General features: G+C 35.5%; 1 protein-coding gene across 6 annotated transcripts in view; it reads left to right on the top strand.

The window, feature by feature from the left end:
* RBMS3 (RNA binding motif single stranded interacting protein 3) overlaps positions 1-26,506 on the top strand; it is a 771,622-nt gene that overhangs the window by 219,116 nt on the left and 526,000 nt on the right. For all 6 annotated transcript variants that reach the window (XM_033212877.1, XM_033212879.1, XM_033212876.1 and 3 more), the window contains exon 3: positions 2,134-2,192. In XM_033212877.1, the coding sequence (XP_033068768.1) occupies positions 2,134-2,192 (59 nt within the window). The remainder of the gene's footprint in view (positions 1-2,133; positions 2,193-26,506) is intronic.

The raw sequence follows: 26,506 nt of genomic DNA on the forward strand, positions 1-26,506 counted from the left end.
AAGCTCCGCCTCCCGGGTTTACGCCATTCTCCTGCCTTAGCCTCCCGAGTAGCTGGGACTGCAGGCGCCCACCACCTCGCCCGGCTAGTTTTTTGTATTTTTGGTAGAGACGGGGTTTCACCGTGTTAGCCAGGATGATCTCGATCTCCTGACCTCGTGATCCGCCCGTCTCGGCCTCCCAAAGTGCTGGGATTACAGGCTTGAGCCACCGCGCCCGGCCGAGAAATAAAATTCTTTTTCTTTGTTTATAAAAAAGTTATTTGTCAAAATACTCACAAATGCTTTCCATAAGAAAACGTTTGACTTTTTTTTTTTTGCTGTAAAAATGATTACATATACTACATTTAATGAAGTAGAGGACATTCTTGTAATATCGATACAGTAGGACAATATGCATGCCATTGACTATTGTTAATAGTCCAGTTGTGAGGTGAAATCCACCATGAAACACAGTAATGTTTAATTTCATATTTAAGACAGAGCTAAATTTCAATTTACAAGATTCTTATATAAAAATTTCAGGAACACCTTTATAAACCAATTAAGAAGGATTTTTGTCTTAAGGGTTTATGTGCCTGGTATAAGATAGTTATACCTGTCTAATTTTTTTTTTCTTTTTCTGATTTTTACTTCTCACATATTGTATTAATGGTGCTTGGTGTGGGGAAAAAAAAAAAAAGATGCAGTGACATTTTCTTCTCTTATCCCTTATTTTCTACTCTAAGATACATATAATTTTGCAAAGATTTATTTACCTTAATAGCTCAAACCTAGCTAACATTACAGCTTTCTAATGGGCATGACTGATGATTGTAGGTACCATGAATCATTGTCTAATAAAGAGACTGTTCAAATATGATATTATTTTACTGGTTATTTTCCCCACAGAGAAACTCTTGGGGTGAAATAGAGCTCCAAAAAGAGTGTTTTGGGGGGAATGGGAAAGAGAGGATTGGGAGTCTTTAAAGGGAATAATCTCTTGTGGTAATAGGCGTGAAGTAATAGTCATTTTGATTATATGAAACAAACAAAAAAGCTTTGAATGGGTGATTATCTGTACAACTACGTAGAGTGAGAACATAATGAAATCCCTAACATTTAAAACTAACAATGTAAAGTATAAATGTAATTATCTTTTAGCAAATAATTTAACATGTCAATTTTCTCAGTGGAAGATTTTGACAGTCTAAGTAGTAATATTTGAAGCTTTTGGAACAGAATCTTTACCCCCTTCCACTTTCCATCCTTCTCAGAGAATGCCAAAGGGGTGGAGACATTTTTATATAGCTGATAGCAGGGAGAGCATCATTGGAAGAAGAGCTAATATTAATAACACTTGCTCTGTGTTGGCCACTGTCCTCAGCACCTTAGGTAAACCCCATTTTACCTTCACAAGAAACCTATGAAGAAGACAATATTATCCTCATCTTATATACTTACAAAAATATTTATATCATTACAAATAATTCAAATCATTATTTAAATAAATGTATTTATATTATTATAGATGATCAAATGATGCAAATAGCACATATTACTTACTTAGCCAACCAAATATACCCAGGCTAAATTAGAATTTGAACCATGGTAGTCTGGTGCCCCAGTATATTCTTTTAACTACTATAATACATTGCTCCTGGAGTCTAATATTCCCAAAGACATAAATGTTGATTGAATTAGGAGATTTGACATATTTAGGTTCTCATTTTTACAGATGAAGAAACTGTGTCTTAGTGAAGTTGGGTTAAACTCTACAATGTTACAACACAAGGTGAGAGTCAGAGCTGGATGCAAACCCTGTTCAGTCTACCACCAAGGTCCATGCTTTCTTCCATGGATCCACAGAGTGCGATTTACTGTGATCACAATCACATGTGATCTTCTTTTGGCTGCCTGTGGCAACCTGACAAGTTTATTTTTGAAGCTCAACCCATTGCTTACATAGGGAAGAACATTCCTAAGTTATAAAGAAGAGCTGGTGAAAGGAAATCATCCAGGTGTGAAATAGGAATTCAGAGCTTGTTTTCTTGGTTTAGCCATGCTCAGTTGTGTGTGCCCTGATGTTCATTAGGGTGTTTTAAGTGTCTTCACTGGGTTACAATAACATGGATTTTTTCTCTCTCTCTCTTTCAGGTATGGAAAAATTGTATCTACAAAGGCAATTCTTGACAAAAACACAAATCAGTGCAAAGGTACGTGTAAGGGCATCTGTACCCTGAAATTTTGCCTATGCTATCTGATTAATGGCTCTTCCATTGTAGAGGTCCAGGTACCAGCTGCACAGTGATCACAGTGCATGTATGGTATGGAAAACCTCCTTAATGATGCCAATGTTTTGATAAGTTGTATTTCTAGTAACATTGCTCATTAATTTTTTCATTAGCAAACAAAATGAAAATCACAAATCAGAACAAGTATCAAATTGCTTCAGCATAAAACTAAATTACCTCCTAACAACTTTGGGGTGTCTGATGTGAATGGGATCATCAGTGATGCAAATTGATTTCCTATATAAAAATGAAGAACTCTGGGGAAAACTTCCCCATGCAAAACACATTTCAATTTATCTGTTCTTTAAAGCTTTAGCAACATTGGTTGGCTAGGAATAAATTTACTGATGGGCCTATTGTATTAAGCTTCAGTTATAAGCATCTCAAGGGATTTCAGAGTTGGTATCTTATTAAGACAGGCTTTGGTTTTCCTGGAAATACTTCTGAAGTCATCTGACTATATCTGTGGCTCATGTTTCTTCATGTCTGGGAATCCTGTATTCTTTTAAAAGTTGCATTAAATTAATTGTGGAACCTGTATGGTCTCTCTTGCATGACTCAGAAAATTAGAATGCTTCTTATAACATGTTGTTTGTTGTTCCTTTAATCTAGTCTTTGTAGTAACACTGAAATCAAGAAGTATGGTAGAGCCACGTTCATTCTAAACACTGCCCCTATTTCATATATGAATATAATGTGCACAAGTTTTAGGAAGGAACACTAAGAAACTCCTGTATATGTATCTCCTTACCTACTTGCATAATGGTAGTCAGATTCAATTCAGCAGTTAAAAAAATAAAAACATTCCATGTCTTCTATAAACTCAGAAATGAACTACATATTACAAGACAAAGAATAATATGACATGATTTCTTCCACCTAGTTTCAAGTCCTAGTTGAGGAGATACCAAGAAAACCAAGAAACTAATTTTAATATCCTTATTAGAATTACTATATCACCCTAATATATGTGAGGATGTAACAGCGGTATCTAAAACAGAATTATCAACAAACCACTGTTAGAGGAGAATATAGAGATTTCTTTTCGGGAAATGAAGTTTATAAAGTCAAGGTAGAATGGGTGAGCTTGGGACAGGTGGATGTTCAGGAGAGATAATTTCAGAATGTAATTGAGTAGACCCATGTAGCTGTATTAAAAAAAAAAAAAATGTACTGCTGGGTGCAGTGACTCATGCCTGTAATCCCAGCACTTTGGGAGGCCGAGGAGGGTGGATCATGAGGTCAGGACTTCGAGACCAGCCTGGCCAACATGGTGAAACCCTGTCTCTACTAAAATTATGAAGATTAGGTGGGCATGGTTGCAGGCACCTGTAATCCCAGCTACTTAGGAGGCTGAGGCAGGAGAATCATTTGAACTGAGGAGGCAGAGGTTGCAGCGAGCCGAGATTGTGCCATTGCACTCCAGCCTGGGCTACAGGGCAAGACTTCCTCTCAAAAAAAAAAAAAAAAAAAAAAAAAAAGTACCAATAAGGACAGAAAGAATAAGGATCAATAAGGACAGGTTAAAATTTTGTAGGTTTTTAAATGATATCCTGGATATTTTAAATTTAATTCTATATGCAACATAGATCTCTTAGTAGTTTTTGAGAAGACAAAATATGATTCTGTAGGTGTTTAGTAAAGTTATTTCAGCAAAAGTACGTGAAATTGAATTATAAAGGGGGAGAGTGGAAGCAAAAAAAAAAAAAATGTAGGCTTCAAAGCCATAGTACAAGAGAGAAATTGGGAAAAAAAATCAGCTTAACTATTACTATTAGGATAATAGAAGGAGGTTCATCATGAAAGTTTTTAAAGGTAGAGTTGGCTATTGACTCCATGTTGAGTCTTCTGATTGGGAAAGATGCCTGTTCCACTTGCTGAAGTAAGAAGTCCAGAAGTAGTAGTAGTAGGTTTTGGGGAGAAGGTATTGGACATGCTGAGTTAGAGTCTCTGACATGGCAACCATGTGGGCGATGTCAAAGAGGAAACTGTCAGAAAGTCCAGGGCTACAGATGCTGACTGAAGTGAAGGGAATAGCTAAGATTACCAAGGAATAATGTATAGAAGTGGAAATGGAGTGGAGTGCATTAGGTGGGCAGCTGAGAACTTGGAGAACATTTAAGAAGAAAGCTGGGCCATGCCAAGGGATGTTCTTGGGAACATCCTGTGGGAAGCATGTGACATGTTTGAAGCATTAGGATGCTAATTATATTGCATCTAGACCTGCCCAACCCATATACAAAGTCTTAGGTCAGGCAGTTCATAATATTGGTCAAGCACCAATCAGAAGCACAAATACTGCACAGATAAGCAACACCTGGAAACCTCAATAGATAGACTCATAACTGGAGTGGTCAATATGAAGGGATACTTCCCTATGCAGAGTTTTGCTCAAGCATGCAGATATCTATGGTTACAGTACAACACTGAATACCATGAAAATGTAAATTGCCAACATGCAAAAACTGTACCCTTCTATAATTGTGAAGGTTTGAAGAAAAGGGGATGTAACTGAAAATGGGTGGTCAGAGTCTCCATAAGCAAATTATATAGTGGGAGTATGGCTGCTTATCAGGACAAATTATACTATAGGTATCCTTACCTCAGCTCCTAAAATCCCTATCCACACTTTTTTTTTTGCAACAGATTATTTAATTTTCTCTTTCTGTGGAGAGATTCCTAAAATCAGTGGAAACAGGGCCTGTGTACTATAGAAAACTTATCTCCAAAGTGGGATGTGTGAAGGGTGATACAAGACTGTTTATTGGAGATACTAAAAGAAAATTTTAGAATTTACATCTCTCTGTTTTTATATCAACTTTTTGTGAACATTATATATTCATATAATCTTACAAATACATAGATTTTAAATAAATATGAAAATAATGAGTTTGCTGCTTCAAAATACTTTTATCTCTAGTGATATGAATAATGGTCTCACCAATAAATATGGAAGAAGAAAAGGAGTAAGAGAAGGAGGTAGAAAAGGAAGGAAGAGAGGGAGGGAGGAAAGAAGGGGCTGTGGAACAGCCTAGCAAAATCACTTACAGAAAGGCATCGGTAAGAAATTGGACAGCGGTTAGGCCGGACATGGTGGCTCTTGCCTGTAATCCCAGGACTTTGGGAGGCTGAGGTGGGTGGATCACAAGGTCAGGAGATTGAGACCATCCTGGCTAACACGCTGAAACCCTGTCTCTACTGAAAATATAAAAAAATTAGCCGGACATGGTGGTGGGCGCCTGTAGTCCCAGCTGCTTGGGAGACTGAGGCAGGAGAATGGTGTGAACCTGTGAGGCAGAGCTTGCAGTGAACTGAGATCGTGCCACTGCACTCCAGCCTGGGTGACAGAGTAAGGCTCAGTCTCAAAAAAAAAAAAGAAAAGAAATTGGACAGCGGTCAGACTGTTTGCACTGAGCGTAATATGAGGCTGGCAAAGTGATCATGTATCCATTATATGCTTATAAAGGCCTCCCGTTGCTTTGCTTATCCTCAGCTTGGGGAGTGTGTGCTTAGCAGTGGTGAGTGAATCACAACATCAAGCACATCATGGGGGATGTGCCCTATAAGTCAGCAAATCATGATAAAAAATTTACTACTATCACTTTCATGTTTTTAGAAAAATTCTATTTTAATGATATGCTGGTATATATTAGAGTATTTCCTTTCAAAAAATAGATCTTGACATAGTTATGAGAAGATATGATTAGAAAGACAGCAATTATAGAACATTGTGTATAATTGTTCAATAAGTTGCGGAAGTTAGGAGAAAGATATGAGGTCATGGAAAGGTTCAAGGAACTGGTAAGAACAAGTATTGCAACCATCATCTAAATGTGTATTGGAATTGCCAAGAAATGAAGCAGGAGTAGTATTAGAAAAAGTGACTCACCTAAAAGGTATCTGTGGAGAAATAATGGGATGGGAAATGATACTAGGAATCTGTAGACCATGATGAGAATGAAGACTAGTTGGTTATAAAATTTGATGATGTGAGATTCTAAATTGGAGAGTTTAGGTAGGGGAGAAACCATACTGAGAAAGGAGGCAAGAGGCCTACCACTTACAAGTCCAGTGGGAGGAGGGATGTGGGAGAGAGAAAAGAGCAAAACTCAAAGTTGAGAGGGCTACAAGGGAAGTAGTGTCCTCAGGGTAAGTTATGTAATGATGGAAAACATGCAAATTAAAGCAATATGCAGTGATAGTTTATAACCACTGAAGTAGCAAACATTCTAACATGTAGGCCATTCAATGCTGTTCACTCTGAAACTGGCTCATCCATTCTTCATTGGTACCATGCTAAATTGGTATAGCCTTTTGAAAGTCAGTATGGAACAGCAATAAAGGGCATACAGTTGAAACTAGTTAGCCTGTTGAGAATATTTATTCAAATATGTTATCTAAATATATTTTTTAAATTATGTATCTCTGTACAACTCTGAACACTCTCATTTTCCTTACTAGGAAAAAATATAGGAAGCATCCAAATTCTAGCTTATGGAGCATATACAACTGTTATGTAGCTGTTAAAATGGTAGTCATAAAGACTAGACTATGCCAAGCCTAGAAAAATGTTTATTATATGAAGTTAAATCAATATAAAAGTATATAAAATCATGTGTACACTGAATATGGAGCTCTGTAAATATTTGAGAGTCAAGATCAGTGTGGTTATGTCTGTGGTAGATCCAGGCTGCCTGGGTTGAACACTGCCTCTTCACTTAGTAGCTATGTGACCTGTGGCAAATTAGTCAATTGCACTGTGCCTTCTGCAAGGTAAAAACATCAGCAAGGCGATAACAGAGGCTCACTCACAGGGTGTTGTGATGATTAACAACGTTAATACATGGAAAATGTTTGACGATATCTCCTGCTACTTTTGTATAAAATACTGGCAATATCAAGCAAGACAAAAATGTTTGTTTTAACATAGTGGGATTATGGGTGATATATTAGTATTATTATTATTATCTGAACATGTCTCCAAATCTGTTCTGTTGTCTTTTTGGGCAAGAAAAAAAAAATACAGCTCTTGGAAAAATTAAGCTGGTTTTAATTATGTTTATATTTTGGTTGTTCTTTCTATGGAACCTGAGTAACTCATGACTATATGTTTCTTCATTTTTGTAAAATAATTCCAGATGAAAATAGTGAAGAATTGGGAGAGAATAGCATGCTTTGCTTTTTAAAATAAGAGGCAGAGGTTGAGTACTTCTTGACCATTGCTTGTTTAGGATGTGTGAGGCGGCTTTTTCAAACAAAATCATTAAGAGCATCAAGACTGTCATCATTAGAGAACACAAATTGGATTTGGTCTTCTCTGGGACACTTGGTTTTGAATGCTTTGCAACTTTATCTCCAGGCAAAGGCTATACAATTAAATCTAAACATGAGGAACTCAAGGATTTGTTTATTTTTATTTTTAAAGACATGATAGGAATTCAATTCTTCATTAGCTGTTGCACATACAGCATATTGTGTGTAAGTTAGTCTTTACCAAGGTATGAGAAAGTCCATGAACTTGTCTCCTTAGAGATAAAAAGAAAAGGTATGAAAAGTAATCTGATGCATTAAACCAGCAGAATTGAATCCTATTTTAGTATTTGAAAGAAAAGCTTGTATGCTCTCCTGAATCCCAAGCACACCCTATAAGTTAGGGACAGTAGTCAGGCCTAGGTAAGCTGACTTACTTCTTTATTCCATAAGAGGTTATCAGGAACTCTTTCAACATAACCTCTCGTTTTCAAGAGTATTCTTTCTTGGGTGGTGGCTACATCAGCTTTCATTCTGTATAATATGACAACCTACAACAAAACAGTCATCATCAAGCCAAAATGACCAGAAATTGCTGAACAAAGCGAGCAACCGCTCCAGATGGGGAGTAATGAAAAACAGACCACAGTTCATTCAGATATTCAACCACAGGGACGAAATAAGAGCTATTGTACAAGTCACAGAGATTTGCACTGCATTTTTTGCTTGTTTGGTTTTTGTTTTCCCCATGTGTTTTCCTTCCGGATCAGTGTATTTTCTAATTTAAAAAGTCAGGGAAAATTAAATGAAAGTGATTGAAAACAAGGTGTAAATCTTAAATGAATTCACTTGTCTGTGCCTTCCTGCTTTTGAAGGTTGGTTTCCCTTTTCTCCCTGCAACCACCAGCCTCACCACCATCATATTTCTGACAGGCTATATGTTTAGAGTAGAGGGAATGAGTAATGAATATTCCATAGAAAGTTTCCATGCCTATTAACCATAGGATATAAGAATAGGTAGAGTGTGCCAAACATACCAGCTCGCTTCTGAGGGTTTGAAATATTCTCTTTTGCCTTTGTTGTCACAGGCCGGTTACATTATATTTATGGAGCTAATGTTACCTTTGACATTACATTGAGCCCTTAAAACCAAAATTGGAGACAAGTATACAAAAGTTCTGAAATCATCCATGAAGGATATCATTCATTCTTTATTAAATAAAATCATAAATTGTTATTTCTTCTATAAGAGAAATAATTCTACCTATGACACTTATTTTATAGAGAGGATTTAGAGCCCATCTAGGTTGTCTCAGAGAGTGGCATGACTTTGTTACTGTACTGAATCCATTTAGCAGTACTAGATTCACAATTATGTTATACATTTTTAAAGTATTTCTAGGTGAATAAATATTAGGCCATATACTTGGATGACTTTGGAATTCATCCCTTTTATTTTACTTTTTCTCTTTTTTGCATTGATGGGATATTTATACATGTGAGCGAAGTACATATTTCCTTCTTTCTTTCCTTTTTTTTTTTTTGAGACATAGTCTCCCTCTCTCACCCAGGCTGGAGTACAGTGGCGCAATCTTGGCTCACTGTAACCTCCACCTCCATCAATGGTTCTCCTGCCTCAGCCTCCCCAGTAGCTGTGATTACAGGTGTGCACCACCACACTCCATTACTATATTTTTGTATTTTTAGTAGAGATGGGGTTTCACCATGTGGGCCAGGCTGGTTGAACTCCTGACCTCAGGTGATCCACCTGCCTCGGCCTCCCAAAGTGCTGGGATTACAGGTGTGAGCCACTGCGCCTGGTCAGAAGTACAGACTTCTGTGTTGAACCCCCTGAACCTGGAAGGAGGGTGGGATATTATATTTTGTTATATGTTTAGGTAGAGTCATTACAGGACATGAGGTATACTTTACCTATGGATCAGTTTTAACAAGTGACGCTGACATGCATTCGTGGTGAAATGTTTAAGTGGAGCTATTTAACTCTGGCAGATGACAGACCTTTCCTGGACTGGTCCACATGGAAATCAAGCAAGTAAAGGAAGAAACCAACACCATGGAAAGTCTCTTTTCTAGTACCTTTATTTTCTGAAAGCAGTGGAAACTAAAATAAATGTTCCGTGAAATTTATGAGTGCGAGGAATTACATTTTGAGAAGAGTAAGTACCTCCACCAGGTGGACTCACAGTCTATTGAGCAAGAAGCTCATGAGAAGCAAAATGGCTTGAAAAACACATTTGTTCACTTTTCATGTAATGGGATTAGGTTATCTCCCGCCCACACCAAAAAAAAAAAGAAAAGACAAAAAAAGTTTTATTTTATTTTAAATTATACTTCTCTTTGGAATATGAAGTATGTAATACTTCCCTAGCCTTTTGTGTGTGTGTGTGTGAATTTTACTCTATTCCGATATTAAGTTTACCATGAGTCATAGGTCATCGATATATAAACTTGGAAGTTCGCATTATTTGATTTTCATATTGGCTTTTGTTTTCATTTCAGAAAAGGTTAGCGTATGTAGGAACTTTGGAACCTTCATTAATGCATCAAGTTTACTCAGAATTGTCCTGTAGGTACCTTTTACATAGAATTTTTAGCCTGTGCCTCTCTTAAGAAAATACCAATTTTTATTGTCTTGTAGCCAAGAATATCCGCTTTGCTGGTAAATGGTCTTTGTTTGTTGTCTACAACCCAACCAGACAACTACAACTAAAGGCAATACTTCTGCCAAAAATTACTTTTCCAAACTTATTATTTCCAATATCAGGATATTAAATATTTACAGGATTATGTTATTATTTTGTGTTAACTTTGAGAAGTCCTTGATAATAAATGTAAAACAAAATAGGTATTTATGTTTTGGAAGTCATACAGCTACATGTTTTTCAGCAGTGTTTTATAGCTATGTATTTCCTCAGCATTTGTTTGTAATCACTTAATATACATATTAGACAAAAGTAAAATTATCCACTAACATGAAATATAACACCAGCATTGCTGTTTTCAGCATCAACTTGTATTCAACAACCTTTAGTACTGTAACCTACCTCCCTAATGCTTTTATACATGCGGAACATGCAGAAATGATTTCATTGGGAAAACATTTTTTTTTTCTTTTTGAGATGGAGTCTCACTGTGTCGCCCAGGCTGGAGTCTTGGCTCACTGCAACTTCTGCCTCCCGGGTTCAAGTGATGCTCCTGCCTTAGCCTGCTGGGTAGGTGGGACTACAGGCACATTCCACCACGCCTGGCTAATTTTTTGTATTTTTAGTGGAGGTGGGGTTTCATCGTATTAGCCAGGATGGTGTTGATCTCCTGACATCATGATCCACCTGCCTCAGCCTCCCAAAGTGCTGGGATTACAGGCATGAGCCACTGCACCCAGCCTGGGAAAACATTTTTTAAATAATTGTTGAAGAATATAAAATGGCTTAAAAATACAATGATAGAGTTACATTACTTTCACCTATAAACTGAATATTCCTTTTACTAATCCATGTTATCTGACTAAACAGAAACTGTTGTCCAGGTATTCTCTTTGCTTCCTTGCTCCTGTCTTTCACTTCCCTATTTTTAGAATTTGACTCATTTCGATAAGCATAAAATGCTCTCTCTTCCTACCTCTAATAGTCTTTGTCAATTATTGCTTCCAAAAGTCATCTTCTCAAAAAGTCCTCCATGACTCTACTCATCCTATCTAAACACCTTTACAAAACCACCTTCTTTGGGCACCAACTGGGTGCTTAGATTTAAGGATACCCCATCTCTCATGCTTTCATGACTAGTTTGTGTTCTTCCTCTAGATTATAAACTCCCTGGGACCCAGGTAGTTAGGATTATTGCCGAAGTATTGAGGATGCAGGACAGTTCTGAGTAGTCACTTAGATTCCAGTGCTTTACCTCTGTCTCTGAGACCCTTTGATGCTACATTAATGGAAAGCACAAGCTTGGCCAGGTATGTGTTCCATAGGCCTGTACAAACAGCAAGAATACCAAAGACATACAGATGCACATGACTTCCCAGAGTTACTCTCTAAAAGTACTCATTCTTAATTCAGAATGCTGACTTTGCTAATGTGGAGTTATTCTTACTGGTTTAAAGCTATTTTTGTTCATTAATGATTTTATTAATATATGGCAAATTATATATACTAATATATATTTAAAATGATATATAAAATGTAATAATGTGTAATGCACAAATATGATATATGTGTGTATTCAGTTTATTAAAATTTATGTAAACTTGTAATGCTATGTAAATAAATAACCTTTCAAATATAAAAAGGCCACAGTTCTTCAAAAATTTTCCAATTGAAGTCTATACCAAGAAATTCTCTAAGTTATGATCTTAGTTTTCTTGGACGAGTCACGTAACATCTCTAAACATCTGTTTTTCAACTGTCAAGTGAGGTTATCTACACCTACAATACAAAGGTATTTTCAGAACTACATGGAACCATGTTTGTTATATGCCAGGCACATACATCAGGCAAATGTTTCTATGGCCTTGGACTTGGATTTCTTTCTAGGAACCAACTTGTTTAGCGCTTGTATGTATCTTACATAATTTAATGCCATTCTGAGTACATTTTAAGTGTAAGAAATGTGTGTTTTATGAATTGACTTGTGTTTGTTGAGATTAGCTTTGTTAATAGCAAAAAGTATAAGTACCAAAAGAATGTCTCTTTCATACCTTTTGGTGTTGGCTATATGATAGCTCTCAAGATTTTTTAGGGCCTGTAAACCTGATGTGTTTGAGATAAAGCACATTCTGTCACAGTGACAGGTGATGGAATTCATTCTAGTTGAGCTGTATAGGTTCTGGTAGAAATTTTTTCTTTGTTCACTCCTTTGTTATGCTATTCACTCTAATATTGTTTTACAAGTTTAAAAGAAAACAGAAAAAATGCCTGAAGATTCTTGACTCCTTGGTTTTTTAAACTGTGGTGAAAGCATCTAACATTTAAGCATGGTGAATCATCATTTGCTTTGATGCTAGCCATTGTTCTTATTAACTTATTGATTAATCATATTGATACTAAATAGCTATTCTTTTTTTCTTCACTTTAGTAAAGAAAAGAGAACTCTGGGGTATGAAAGAGAAAAACTCATGTACATAGCTGAAAAACAAAACAAAACAAAACAACTACAAAAACCTAAATTGAGTTTGAAAGGTGAATGTACCACTTGTTATGCTTCTTCAGAGGACTATAAGTGAGCTCAAATGCCTATTTATCTATAAAATATTGGCAATGTAAGTACTCTAATATGATCATTTTAGAAACAGGTATAATATTCTCCTTGAGTCTGGAATAAGAGAAAATTACAGTTTTTATTTAATTTCTACTTCTCTTAGGAAGAAGGCAGTTCATTTTCACTGCTAAGCATACAGATAGACCTATTGGTCATTCAGCGGACATCAGTCCTGAATTAGAAGAAACCCATACTCATGAAGCATATTTAGAACACTTTTTCTTTTTTTTTTTTTTTTTTTTTTTTTGGAGACAGAGTCTCGCGCTGTCGCCCAGGATGGAGCACAGTGGCCGGATCTCAGCTCACTGCAAGCTCCGCCTCCCGGGCTTACGCCATTCTCCTGCCTCAGCCTCCCGAGTAGCTGGGACTACAGGCGCCCACCACCTCACCCAGCTAGGTTTTGTATTTTTTTTTTTTTTAGTAGAGACGGGGTTTCACTGTATTAGCCAGGATGGTCTCGATCTCCTGACCTCGTGATCCACCCGTCTCGGCCTCCCAAAGTGCTGGGATTACAGGCTTGAGCCACCGTGCCCGGCCGGAACACTTTTTCTATGCCACTTTTAAAAACACACTTTTTTCGATAAACAATAGGAAGCTTAAGCTGCAGATATCACAGCTGTTCATATTCTCAGGTCTGGTCCACAATACAAAGAGCAGCAGCTGAAACAAATGATTTTAGGGAAGCAACTGTCAAAGAATACACTGGGCCTTGAGTTTAAAGGTGATGAGAAAAATAACCATATTTGAGATATACTGCATGAAATCATGTGGCGAAATTCCGTGGGAAATATAAAGCACCTTGGAATTTATGTCTTTGGGACACTTGCTACAATAGATAAGCCAAAAACTGTAGCTTTTAATGAATGAGAAGGATTTTTTTCTCTAAAAAAGAAAAATTGCAAAAGGTAGAATTTGTAGGCTCATTTTAAAAAAATAGTATTAAGACTCTGTGGCTTAAAATTTTCTCAATTTCCCCATACATTCTTTTGAATGACAAGGGGTTCAAGGTCAGAAAATTCCTAATTTCACATGTAAGATATAAGGAAATTATTGACAATACTATATCTTTTTATGGGGAAGCAGATGATAAAATTGAGAATGATATGACAAGCGGAAAACTTAAGTCAAAGATTCCCATATAAAAAGTAGACATTTTCTCAGTCTATCTCAATTTCTAGCCATTGTTTTGAACCAAATAAGAATAACGCCAAGTAAAATATAAATATATATATATAACTTTATTATATAAAAATATATTTACATATTTATTATACATATATAGTCATGCATTATATAATGATGTTTTGATCACTGACAAAACTCATATATGACAGTTGCCCCATAGGATTATACCATATTTTTACTGTACCTTTTCTATGTTTAGATATACAAATACTTATCCTTGTGTTTCCATTGCCTACAGTATTCAGTATTGCAACATGCAGTACAGGTTTGTAGCCTAGGAATCATATGCTATACCATACAGCCTAGGTGCATAGTAGGTTATACCATCTATATTTGTGTAAATTAACTCTGTGATGTTTGCACAATGATGAAATCACCTAAGGGTACATTTCTCAGAATGTATTCCAATTGTTAAGTGATGCATGATTGTATATAATTACATGTGTATGTCAGTACATCTGTGTGTGTGTGTGTGTGTGTGTGTGTGTGTATCACAGGGACAAAAACATTTATGAGATATTTTTATTCAAAGAGAGTTTAAAAATTGTTATATAAATATTTACCTAACAGTTTATATTTAGTTTAATAAAATATAAAAAGGAATTTTGAAATGAAATCCTCATAGTTCTTTGTAATTAAGCATCTGCTATGTTACATAAACCAAAAAGTCCTGGGGAAGTTGTTCTGCCCTAGGTTGTAGTCAGGTTCTTTGTGGTTGTCTGCTGTTGTAAGAAATAATCTAAGATAAGTAATAACAAGTTAACACCGCATATACAATTATCTAATGAAAGCTTGTTCAAGCACTGATACATGTATATGTTTAAAATCTCCATGAAAGTTTAACGTGTCTACTTTGTATTTGCCATGTATTATATCTTATTAATATGGACTATTAATACAACTAAGTATATTCCGTTATGGTGTCCAGTTCAGTCTATATTTCCACTCTGTGTGTCCTTCAAAAGTTACTAGTTTAAAGCCAACCCTTTGTCTCTGTTTACTGTTGCAGACATTTTTAAAAATTCATATAAAATATGTCTTTCCAGATAAGATGGTTCCAGTTTACAAGTGATCTTCTGTAGACGATAGAAAGGCAGTGTGACACATAAATTCGTGAAAACATCTGACACTGTTGCAAGCCAGAGGTTAGCTTATCTGTTTTAGGAGGAAGACTTACGATGCGTCTGTTAACTGCAGGCATTTGTTGCATCAAGGGTCAGCCCTATCTGCATTAGCATTGACCAACATTTCTACCTTTTTTCCCCGTCTGAGTTTACTTAAATATGGAAGGTAAACTCTTCAACCTATCTCCCATCACCCTATCAACCAACCAACCAATCAGTGGACCAAATTAAACAGACTAAAGAACCAATACCCAACCTCAAAACATAAACAAAGAAATACTTAGAAAGAGGGGAAAGTCAGTCTTAAGGGGAGGGATCATGCATGGTGTCTTCGGCTTGCTTGCCCAGGAGAGATGCCCTACTTAACAGTGAGTAGAAAATGAGTAAACAATGAGCTATGGAGTCCTCAGAAAACTGGTTAGCAGTAGTTATGGTGTCAGAGATATATTTATACTAATATACTCTGCAGCTCAGCTCCATGAGCATACTGAGTCTAGAAGTCTCTAAAACATTCCTGTAATTCATCAGAAGGGCAAATTTGTCTAGTGAAGGAATTTCGTTTGGCTACAATACTGTTAAAAGTATTTAAATTAGAATGCCTTTTAGTGAAACCTAAACTATACTTTATTTTCTTAAAACCAGCCCACTTAATTCATTTGTATACTGGCTTGGCCATTGAAGACACGTGCATCTTCAACTTTGCAAAGCCTATAACATTTTTGAATGGATATCAAGTAACTAACAAAATTATTATTCCCATTTTACTCATGAGAAAACAAACCAGGAGATGCTGCGAAATGTGTCAAACATCAAATAATCATCCAAACCTAAGTCTGTCTAACTCCCAAAGCATAGGTGTCTCCACTATTTCACTCTTTCTCCCATAAAATAATCTCAATAAGTAAGACTAGAAGTAAGTGATCCTGGATGTTTTTAATGACAATCAGACACAAGCACAATGTTTTGAGTTTATATAAAGGCAGAGAATTTGATAGAATCATGTAGTAGTTCTTATTCTCCCACTCCCATCCCACTATAAACAGTATCGATTAGGGGTTCTAGTTCTGTTTGTCACTTAATATAGATGTAAAAAACATGGAGATTGCACTGTGAAAACACACGTTCCTTTTGAAAATATTTTGATCATTTTGTTCCATTTAAAGTCATTTTCCTTTTTTATATTTTGAGAATGGTTTTCTGCTAACTTCAATTTTGCACTTATGTTGGCAAATGTCTAGCGTTCTATCTAGGTTAACTTTAAAGTGAGCAGCAGTTAAATAAATTTTAAGTGGGAAAATAGCCTCAGAATGATTGTGGTAGAAAGCAAGGTGCAGCTGATACTTTCTGTTACTCTCAGGACTCAGAATGAGCCATGTGCTTCTTTAAAGGGCGTATGTGGTCGTTTCAGAGCAAATGCTCTCTTTCATCTTATTTAAGTTCTGTTTGGCTTGCCTCCCATATTTGCTCAGTGGGGATAAGGTTAAGACCTCTGAAGAGGCCACTCTATCCCAATTACTTACCCAGCCTATTTTCTCTTCTTCAAATAGCTTGCATGTAGTTGTGGAGAATGTTTGGGGGTCATTATCTTCTTGATGGATGAACCCAAAGATAAACAATCATTTTCTGTTTGAATTCTAAAGGTATGATAAAGTTTAATCCAAAGATTTTCATGTTTCTGTTAGGGCCAATTATTTCTTTTGAAATCTGTTTTTTCTAAAAAAGTTCTTCCCCCATCCACATAATTTCCTATTGTCTCAAGTTGCCCTCCAGTCTCTAATTCTTACTGAAATTTACCTTGTCTTTCATTCCCTTCTGTCATTTATGGAAATGTTAAGCATCTGTGCTCAGTTTTTTTCAACAGCTATATTCAAGCACATGCTTTATTTTCTCATACTCACTCTAGATTCCCCTGTGCAAGTTTGAGTCTGAATTTTTACAGTGTTTAAATTCTAGCTACATTTCTTTCTTGCCTAGTTCCTGAGTTATCTTTCTCAGGCCTGACATTCTACTTCCAGGCACCAATCCTAGTATAACTAGATCCTGCTTTGGGAACTATAAGGAGGATTGTTTTACTTCTCCAACACCATTGTCTGTGTTAATTTTGCTGATAGGATTTTTACAGGAAGCAGCATAACAGCAAGGCAGTCATTTCATATTTGTAACCAAAATCAAATAATTCTCAGGTAGACCACAGATGTATTTTTTCCTGTTTCTTTGAAGCTGAAGATCGTTTGCAATAGGTAACTATAAAGTACCTCTGCAATGGAAAAAATAACATCCTATATGGCATGGCATCCCTGTTCCTCTATGGAAACCACAGTTAGTTTTGACATTGCCGGAATTTTTGAATTTTTGGGAGAGGCTATGGGGAAAAAAATGTAAAGACTTTCTCATCTGGATTTAACTTAAGAGTTAAAGCATTACCTGAAGCTCTGTGCGGCCTTGTTTGGGCTTTGTTCTCTAAACAGTTTGTAGATGATTGTGTTCAGAATTCCCAGCCCTCATTAGCTAACTGCACACATGTGGAAACACAGAGAGTCTGTGACCTTCAGATCCACTCCAGAAATACAAACTTAGTCTCTAAGTTTAGAGAGGAAATGCTTCCCTCCCACTAGCCAGGATCTGGGACTGATGTTTTGCCCAGGTCACACATATGTCTGAGCCGTTCCAGTTAGTAGGGGGAAAAAATGACCTCTTGGGTAATTTGTGCGTCATGAAGACTTGGCTCTGTCTTAGTGCAGGGAGCAGCAGCTCATTTAAAGTGCACAGGACCTTGTGAGTTTCAGGGGGTCACAAAACATGAACCCAAATAAAGTGGAAATTCGTGATGACTGGTCTGTGAGAAGGCAACCACAAAAATAATTTAAGAGATAGTGAGCAGGTCTCTTGCCTTCTTTTCTGTCTGATTTATTTATTTATAAATTTTTAATTGGCAAATTAAAAATTAAAAAAGGATCTGAAGGTAGATTCCATATCTCGGGTATTGTGAATAATTACTATTATGAACAAGCAAGTGCAGATATCTCTTTGGCATACTGATTCTATTCCCTTCAGATATGTACCCAGTAGTGGGATTGCTGGATGCTATGGTAGTTCTATTTTTAATTTTTTGAGAAACCTCTATACGGTTTTCGATAATGGCCATACTAATTTACATTCCCACCAAGAGTGTTCAGGGATTACCTTTTCTCCACATCCTCATCAACATTTATCTTTCATCTTTTTCCTAATAGCCATTCTAACAGGTGTGAGCTAATAGCTCATTGTGGATTTAATTTGTGTTTCTCTGATGACTAGTCATGGTGAGCATATTTTCATATACCTGTTGGCTCTTTGTATGTCTTCTTTTGAGAAATATCTATTCAGGTCCTTTGCCTATTTTTAAAATTAGGATATTGAGTTGATATATGTTAACTCCTTATTAGATCTATAGTTTGCAAATATTTCCTCCCATATCAGACGTATGTTATGGCTTCACCGTGTTGATTGGTTCATTGGCTGTGTTTTTTAGTTTGATGTAGTCCCATTTATCTATTTTCACTTTTGTTTCCTGTGCTTTTAGGGTCATGTCCAATAAATAAGTGACCAGACCAATGTCACAGAGCTTTTTGGCTATGTTTTCTTCTAGTAGTTTTATAGTTTCAGGTCATATATTTACATTTTTAATCCCTTTTGAGTTGATTTTTGTATGTAGTATGAAATAAAGGTCTAATTTCATTCTTCTGCTTATGGACATCTAGCTATCCCAACAATATTTATTGAATAGACTGTCTTTTTGCTATTGTGTGTTCTCAGCACCTTTGTCAAAACTCAATTGACTGTAATCACATGGATTTGTTTCTGGGATCTCTATTCTGTTCCACTGACCTATGTATCTGTTTTTATGCCAGTACCATACTATCTTTATTATTATAGCTTTGTAGTGTATTTTGAAGTCATGTAGTGTGATGCCTTCAATTTTGCTTTTGTTTGTTTGTTTTATACTCAAGATAGCTTTGGCTGTTTGAGGAATATTGTGGTTCCATATGAATTTTAGGATTTTTTTTTATTCTGTGAAAAATGTTATTGGAATTCTTTTAGCAGTCACATTTAATCTGTAAATTGCTTTGGGTAGCATGGGAATCTTAATAGTATTCTTCTAATGAACATAAGACATATTTCTATTTATTTGTGTATTCTTCAATTTCTTTTATCAATTTTGGATCTTTTTCGTGTACAGGACTTTCATCTCCTTGGTTAAATTTAATTTTAAGTATTTGATATTTTTGTAGCGATGGTAAATAGGATTTTAAAAATTGCATTTTTGGCTATTCATTGTTAGGTGTACAGAAACATTACTATATTGTATGTTGATTTTTTTTATCCAGAAATTTTGCTGAATTTGTTTATTAGTTCCAATAGTTTTCTTGGTGGAATTTTTTAGGTTACACCATAGATAAAATCATGTTACTTACAAACAAGGATAATTTAACTTCTTCCTTTCCAATTTGAATGCCCTTTATTTCTTTCTTTTTTTTTTTTGCTTCATTGTTCTCGCTAGGACTTCCAGTAATATGTTTCTTAGAAGTGGTAAGAGTGGGTATCCTTGTCTTGTTCCTAATCTTAAAGAAAAAAAGTTCAACTTTCCCTCACTGAATGAGATATTAGCTATGGTTCATCATATATGTCCTTTTAGGTATTGAGATACATTCCTTCTATACCTAATTTGTTGAGATTTTTTATCATGAAAGGGGATTGGATTTTGTAAAATACTTTTTCTGCAACTATTCAGATTATCATATGGTTTTTGTCCTTCATTCTGTGAAGGTAATTTATCATATTTATAGATTTGTGTATGTTAAACCTCTTTTACGTCACTGGAGTAAATCACACTTGATCATGGTGAATGTTCCTTTTAATGTGCTGTTAAATTTGACATGCTAGTATTTTGTTGGGGTTGTTTACGTCTATGTTCATCAAGGATATTGGCTTGTAATTTTCTTTTCTTGCAGTGTTCTTGTCAGGCTTTGATGACGGAAAATGCTGGCCCTATAAAATGTATTTGAAAGTATTCCCTCTGGTGCAGTTTTTTGGAAGTGTTGTTAGAAAAGTATTAGTATTGGTTCTTCTTTAAATGTTTGGTAACAGTGAAATCATCAGGTCCCAGACTTTTCTTTCATGGGAAAAATGTTATTACTGTTTCAATCTCCTTGTTATTGTTCTGTTCAGATTTTCCATTTCTTCATGGTTTAGTCTTGGTTTTTATGTTTTAGTTTTATGTGTCTAAGAATGTATCCATTTCTTCTAAGTTATCTAATTTGTTGATATATAATTGTTCATAGCAGTCACTTATGATCCTTTGTGTTTTTTTGGTATTAGCTATAATGTCTCCTCTTTCATTTCTGATATTATTAGAGTCTTCTTTCTTTTTGATCTTTGTTGGTCTAGCTAAAGGTTTGTCAATTTTGTTTGTGTATATAAAAAAAAACACTCTTGGTTTTGTTGACCTTTTCTATTGTTTTTCTAGTTTCTGCTTCACTTATTTCTGCTCTGCTCTTTATTATTATTATTTTTTTTTTATTCTGCTAACTTTGGGCTTAATTTTTTCTTCTTTTTCTGATTCCTTGAAGTTTAACATTGGGATAACTCTTTACTATCAGCTGTATTTAAAAAAAAAATTGAGGTTCTTTTATGACCTCATTTCAAGAGTCAATAAACTTTCCATTCTCTTTAGGTACATAAACTAGATTATGTAATTTTTTCTACAGAAATGGTATTTTAGGCATAGAAAAGCTATACACATGAATGTAACCTTTGCTTTGTATTCCTGAAAACTTGGAAATAACCTAAATATGCACAAATAGAAATGACTAAGCTCTGGTTAAAACAATAGAGTATTTTATAATTGTTTAAAGGAAAAATTGTTAAGACTCTGAGGCAGCATGGAAACCTAGCTATAGTATGATAGTAATTGCAGAAAAAAAGACAAATCCATATATACTCTACTACTAACTAGGTCAAAATGTGAAGTATGATGGCTTCTGACAATGTTTTTGCTTGACATGTGTAATTATCAGTTGACATGTCTGTCTCCTCTGCACTGTGACTTCTTTGATGGGGGGAGCATATTTTGTCATATCTGCAAAAACGAGACCTAGCACATAATATGAGCTAATAAATATTTCTCAGTTAGCCCATGAAAAGGTAGCAAAAGAAAAAAGAAAATTATATAATTGTATCTATGATCTGACCACAATTCTCTATACGTAATGCATTTAGAACGCAAAGGTCTAAAGGAATTGTATAGCAGTGATTACAGGGATTCTTGTGTGGGGAAATATTGATTTTTCAGTGTTCATTATATGTTTAAAAAATTGTCCTATCTATAATAGAAAACAACAATGAAGCCTAAAGTATTAGCACAAGTTAGCAATATTGAGATGTAAGAAAAACTCATTTTTTCAATAATGAGAAAATACCAGATTTGTATTGTCATTAAAATTCAATTATATGTGTAAATTTTTGAATCTCTGTTATTTGGAATGAGATGTCAAAAAAGATAAACTTCTAACTACTAATCATAATATAAGGCCTCTCGTCACCTGGCTTGTGCTCTCCTCTCTAGCACCAGAGATAGTGTGCATTTGTATAATATAATCTATTTCTTCCCCATATCTTCTTCTTTTTTTATTATTATACTTTAAGTTCTGAGGTACATGTGCAGAATGTGCACATTTGTTACATAGGTATACATGTGCCATGGTGGTTTGCTGCACCCATGAACCCCTCATCTACATTAGGTATTTCTCCTAATGCTATATACCTCCCCTATCTCTCCACCCCCCGACAGGCCCCAGTGTGTGATATTCCCCTCCCTGTGTCCATGTGTTCTCATTGTTCAATTCCCACTTACGAGTGAGGACATGCAGTGTTTGGTTTTCTGCTCTTGTGTTAGTTTGCTGAGAAGAATAGTTTCCAACTCCATCCATGTCCCTGCAAAGGACATGAACTCATTCTTTTTGTGGCTGCATAGTATTCCATGGTGTATATATGCCAAATTTTCTTTATCCAGTCTATCATTGATGGGCATTTGGGCTGGTTTCAAGTCTTTGCTATTGTGAATAGTGCTGAAATAAACATGGATGTGCATGTGTTTTTATAGCAGAATGATTTTTAATCCGTTGGGTATATACCCAGTAACAGGATTGCTGGGTCAAATGGTATTTCTGATTCTAGATACTTGAGGAATTACCACAATGTCTTCCACAATGGTCGAGCTAATTTACACTCCCACCAACAGTGTAAAAGTGTTCCTATTTCTCCATATCCTCTCCAACATCTGTTGTTTCCTGACTTTTTAATGATTGCCATTCTAACTGGTGTGAGATGGTATCTCATTGTGATTTTGATTTGCATTTCTCTAATAACCAGTGGTGATGAGCTTTTTTTCATAAATTCGTTGACTGCATAAATGTCTTCTTTTGAGAAGTGTCTGTTCATATCCTTCGCCCACTTTTTGATGGGGTTGTTTTTTTCTTGTAAATTTGTTTAAGTTCTTTGTAGATTCTGGATATTAACCCTTTGTCAGATGGGTAGATTGCAAAGTACAACTCTTGAGTGTAGGGAGTATTCACATTCTACTCCATGTGAATAGCACCTCTAGAATTATACAATAAGCAACCTATGTGACCATCGTGATGGTCCTGCTCAATTCTTATCTCTTACCACATATCCAACCATACCTAATTACTCACAGGCCACACGCAAAAATACTTTGGTGCCTGTTCTCTTTGCCTGTAATGTAACAAGCACCCCACATTTACTAATAATAACTAATATATATTAAGCATTTTCTATGTACATAAATTATTCTAAGAGTTTTACATATATGATTGCAGGTTTTTTTTCAAATTGATATAATTATTGTCTTCATTTTCTAGGTGAAAGAGAAAAGGAACTTGCCCAAGTTGCCATAACATGAAATAGCAGATTTGGGATATAAATCCAGGTCTGCTTTGTTTTAAAGCCTGGGTATTTAATGTCTCACGTGTCATCCCTCTTTTATGCTGCATGTATGTTCTTCCTTGACTTGTGAGACTCAGCTGATAAATTCCTCAAAGCTTTCCCTTGCCTTCCACCCTAGCCCAAGCTGCCTTAGATATCCTTCCTCTATATCCCTTAATACAAGTCTATTCTCCCAAAAGTATACACAGAATTTAGCAAACTGTATATAATCGGTGATTTTTCTTTTTTCATGTTTCCCTTAAACTATGGGCTTATCAAGAGTGAGAATTGTACACCTATTCAGAACAACAACAAAGGACTGTATCATATTCATTTCTTGTTCACTTGTGCTTAGCACATGCTTTACACATGAAGTAGTTATCCAATGCATGTCTAAAAGAATAAAATGATGAATGGCTTAACCACATCTCAGATTCTCAATTCATGGATATAGCACCAACAAATGATCATGCAGGTGATTTTGGCTGTGATTAGAAACTGGGATAAAATTGTAGCCATTTATTACAGAGATGGAGTAAGCACAATTTCTTGTTACTGTGGACTCCGTATTTTTGCAGATATACTGCTTCTTTAAACAATGCTTTCATCACAATCTTTGGCTGCTTTAAACCTGTATGTGACTTGTTATTTCATTCTTTATCAAGTCTGAATTCCTCAGTGTAGATTTAAAGAGCACCAATATCATAGATCAACCCACAGTGATTTTCATCTTGTTCTAATATGTACCTTTGACACTAAGAAGACCAGGCACTTTACTCTCACAACTCACTGTACTTACACCACCATTAAGTCTTTCTCACCTCATACTCCCTCTCCAGAATTATTATTCTTCCATTCTAAACCTGACTTAGATTATTAGGCAAATTCAAATTCTATGTACTTTATAGAGGTTTCCCTGTCTACTTTAGCTCTTGGTAAAATCTCTTTTCCATTGCCTATGTCAAATAATTTACCACATAATACAGGTTGAGTATCCCTTTTCTGAAATGCTTGAGGCCAGAAGAATTTCAGGTTTCAGATTTTTTTTTTTTTTCAAATCATGGAATATTTACATTCTAATTGAGCATCTCAAATCCAAAAATTCAAAACCCAAAATGCTCCAATAAGCATTTTCTTTGAGCATGAATTTTGAGCATCATATAAGCAATTGAAAACATTTCAAATTTTAGAGCTTTTTGATTTCAGATTTTTGGATTAGGGATGCTAAACTCGTAACATTGTTGATGATTTGCAGCATTGCTTTAGTTACGTTAACATTTTTTTTTCCTGTAAAGATATTAACAGATGCTGTGCATTTCTCTTGTTTAAAATTACAAGTTATTGTGTGCCCACTCTGTGCTAAAATCTGTTCTTCATGTTTTACAAATATTTTATTATGATAAGATTTGAGTTTCCCTTTTGTTAATGACAAAGGAGAAAATCTTTCAATAGATACCATGAAAATTGATTAAAATAAAAAGTTCATTTTGGCCAGGCATGGTGACTCACGCCTGTAATCCCAACACTTTGGGAGGCCAAGGCGGGTGGATCATGAGGTGAGGAGATCGAGACCACCTGGCTAACATGGTGAAACCCTACTTCTGTTAAAAATACAAAAAAAATTAGCTGGGCATGGTGGCACGCACCTGTAACCCTAGCTTCTCAGGAGGCTGAGGCAGGAGAATCACTTGAACCCTGGAGTAGAGGTTACAGTGAGCTGAGATCGCACCACTGCACTCCAGCATAGGCGACACAGCAAGACTCCATCTCAAATTAAAAAAAAAAAAAAACAAAGAAGTTTCTTTTAAACCAAATTCCTAAAACAAGTTTGATTCTCAAATTTAACAGTGATCCTAATAAGGTATAGGAACAGGTGATAGCATAAAACAAGTTCTGTGCATGGGTGTTTTGTGTCACTTTAATATTCAGTATATAACCTATGTGGAGAACTGTTTTTACTTTTCCATGTTATTTCTTGATGTCTCTGTGAGTCACGATGTTTGGTCTACTGATTCTAACTCATGTCAAAAGACCTCAACTTTATATTGAGCCTGACACAGCCAATGTCTGCTATTGGTAATAAAGGGGAGCCAGGCAAAAGAGTTTGAATCAGCACAAATAATTAAAATTATGGACCCTACTCACAGGACCATCATATATAAAGAATAACACCCTTTTTGCCTTTATTTGGAGTCTATCACTCAACCACTTCACCATTTATAAGAATAATAACAAAATGGGATTTTCACATTATGGCTTTAAAGTTGAAGGATCCAATTATGTCGTGGGAAAAAATGAAAGCATATGTGTCACAAGACAAACTGGAAACAGAAATTTCATTTCTGTTCATATTCAGAGTCACTTTGCTAACACTGTGCTCCTGGGTTTGGAATTCCTTGGAGAGAAGAAGTTGGAAAGTAAAAGGCAAGCTTTCCCAGTAACATTTGGTTTAAATTTGCATGCAATTAAAATTTTTATGTTATGGTACTAATATTGTTTTCCCTTTTCTGGTTTCGGAAACACTAGATGTTTCTGACACATTTAGAAAAAGCTTCCTTTTTCTTATCATTTCTGACTCTTTTATTCAGATTTACTAAAAATAAGAGTCAAGAGAAAGAAATGGAAAGTCTGCACAGTGAAAAGGTGGTCTTCCTTATCTTTCATCAGTTAGTCAGGATTATTTACCAAGTAGAGGACTGCTCCGTCATTTTTTTACTAATTTAATTATAAATATAGATATCAAAGATTTCTAAGTTTTAGATTTAGGCATTTTAAATGGTTTTAAAAGCAGTAATTTATGATTTAGCTGCAGCATGCGATAAGTGCAATGAACAAACCTTGATTCACCTGACATTACAGTTAGAAATAAATTATTTTCTAGAGATTATACATGTTGCGTGAATCCTTCTTTAATTTAATAATTAAGACATAACTATTCATAAATATTTCTGGAATAAGTAATTTTAAAAGTCTTAAAACTTTAAGATTTGATATCAAGATATAAACATAATTATATGTATTTACATTTTCCATTTGATATTTGATCCAACCTACTTTATGATTTTCTTTTCATCAAGAAACTGACCCAAAGACTTAAGGATTACCACTATGGACTTTTCAGGGTAAATTAAAAAAAATAAACCACACCAAACAAAAAGCAGCAGTGGTAGAGCTATAATACTTCCTGTTCCTTGTAGATCAATCTGGGACAAAGGCTGTCTAATATTTCAAATTCTGTGGCATGTGAACAATACTGTGTGCACTGAGTTTCCAACCTTGGCATTTAGAATGCATATATATGAGCAGAGGAAAATTCCAACAATCTATCCTGTCTTTACAATCTTGCAGCGGTTCCAAAAGTCCTTAACTCGAGGATATATTTGGAAAGCGCTGCTTGTCTGCTCTCACCACATTCAGGTA

Source organism: Trachypithecus francoisi, unplaced genomic scaffold (assembly GCF_009764315.1).
Source record: "Trachypithecus francoisi isolate TF-2019V2 unplaced genomic scaffold, Tfra_2.0 Lachesis_group0, whole genome shotgun sequence".
Taxonomy (NCBI): Eukaryota; Metazoa; Chordata; class Mammalia; order Primates; family Cercopithecidae; genus Trachypithecus; species Trachypithecus francoisi.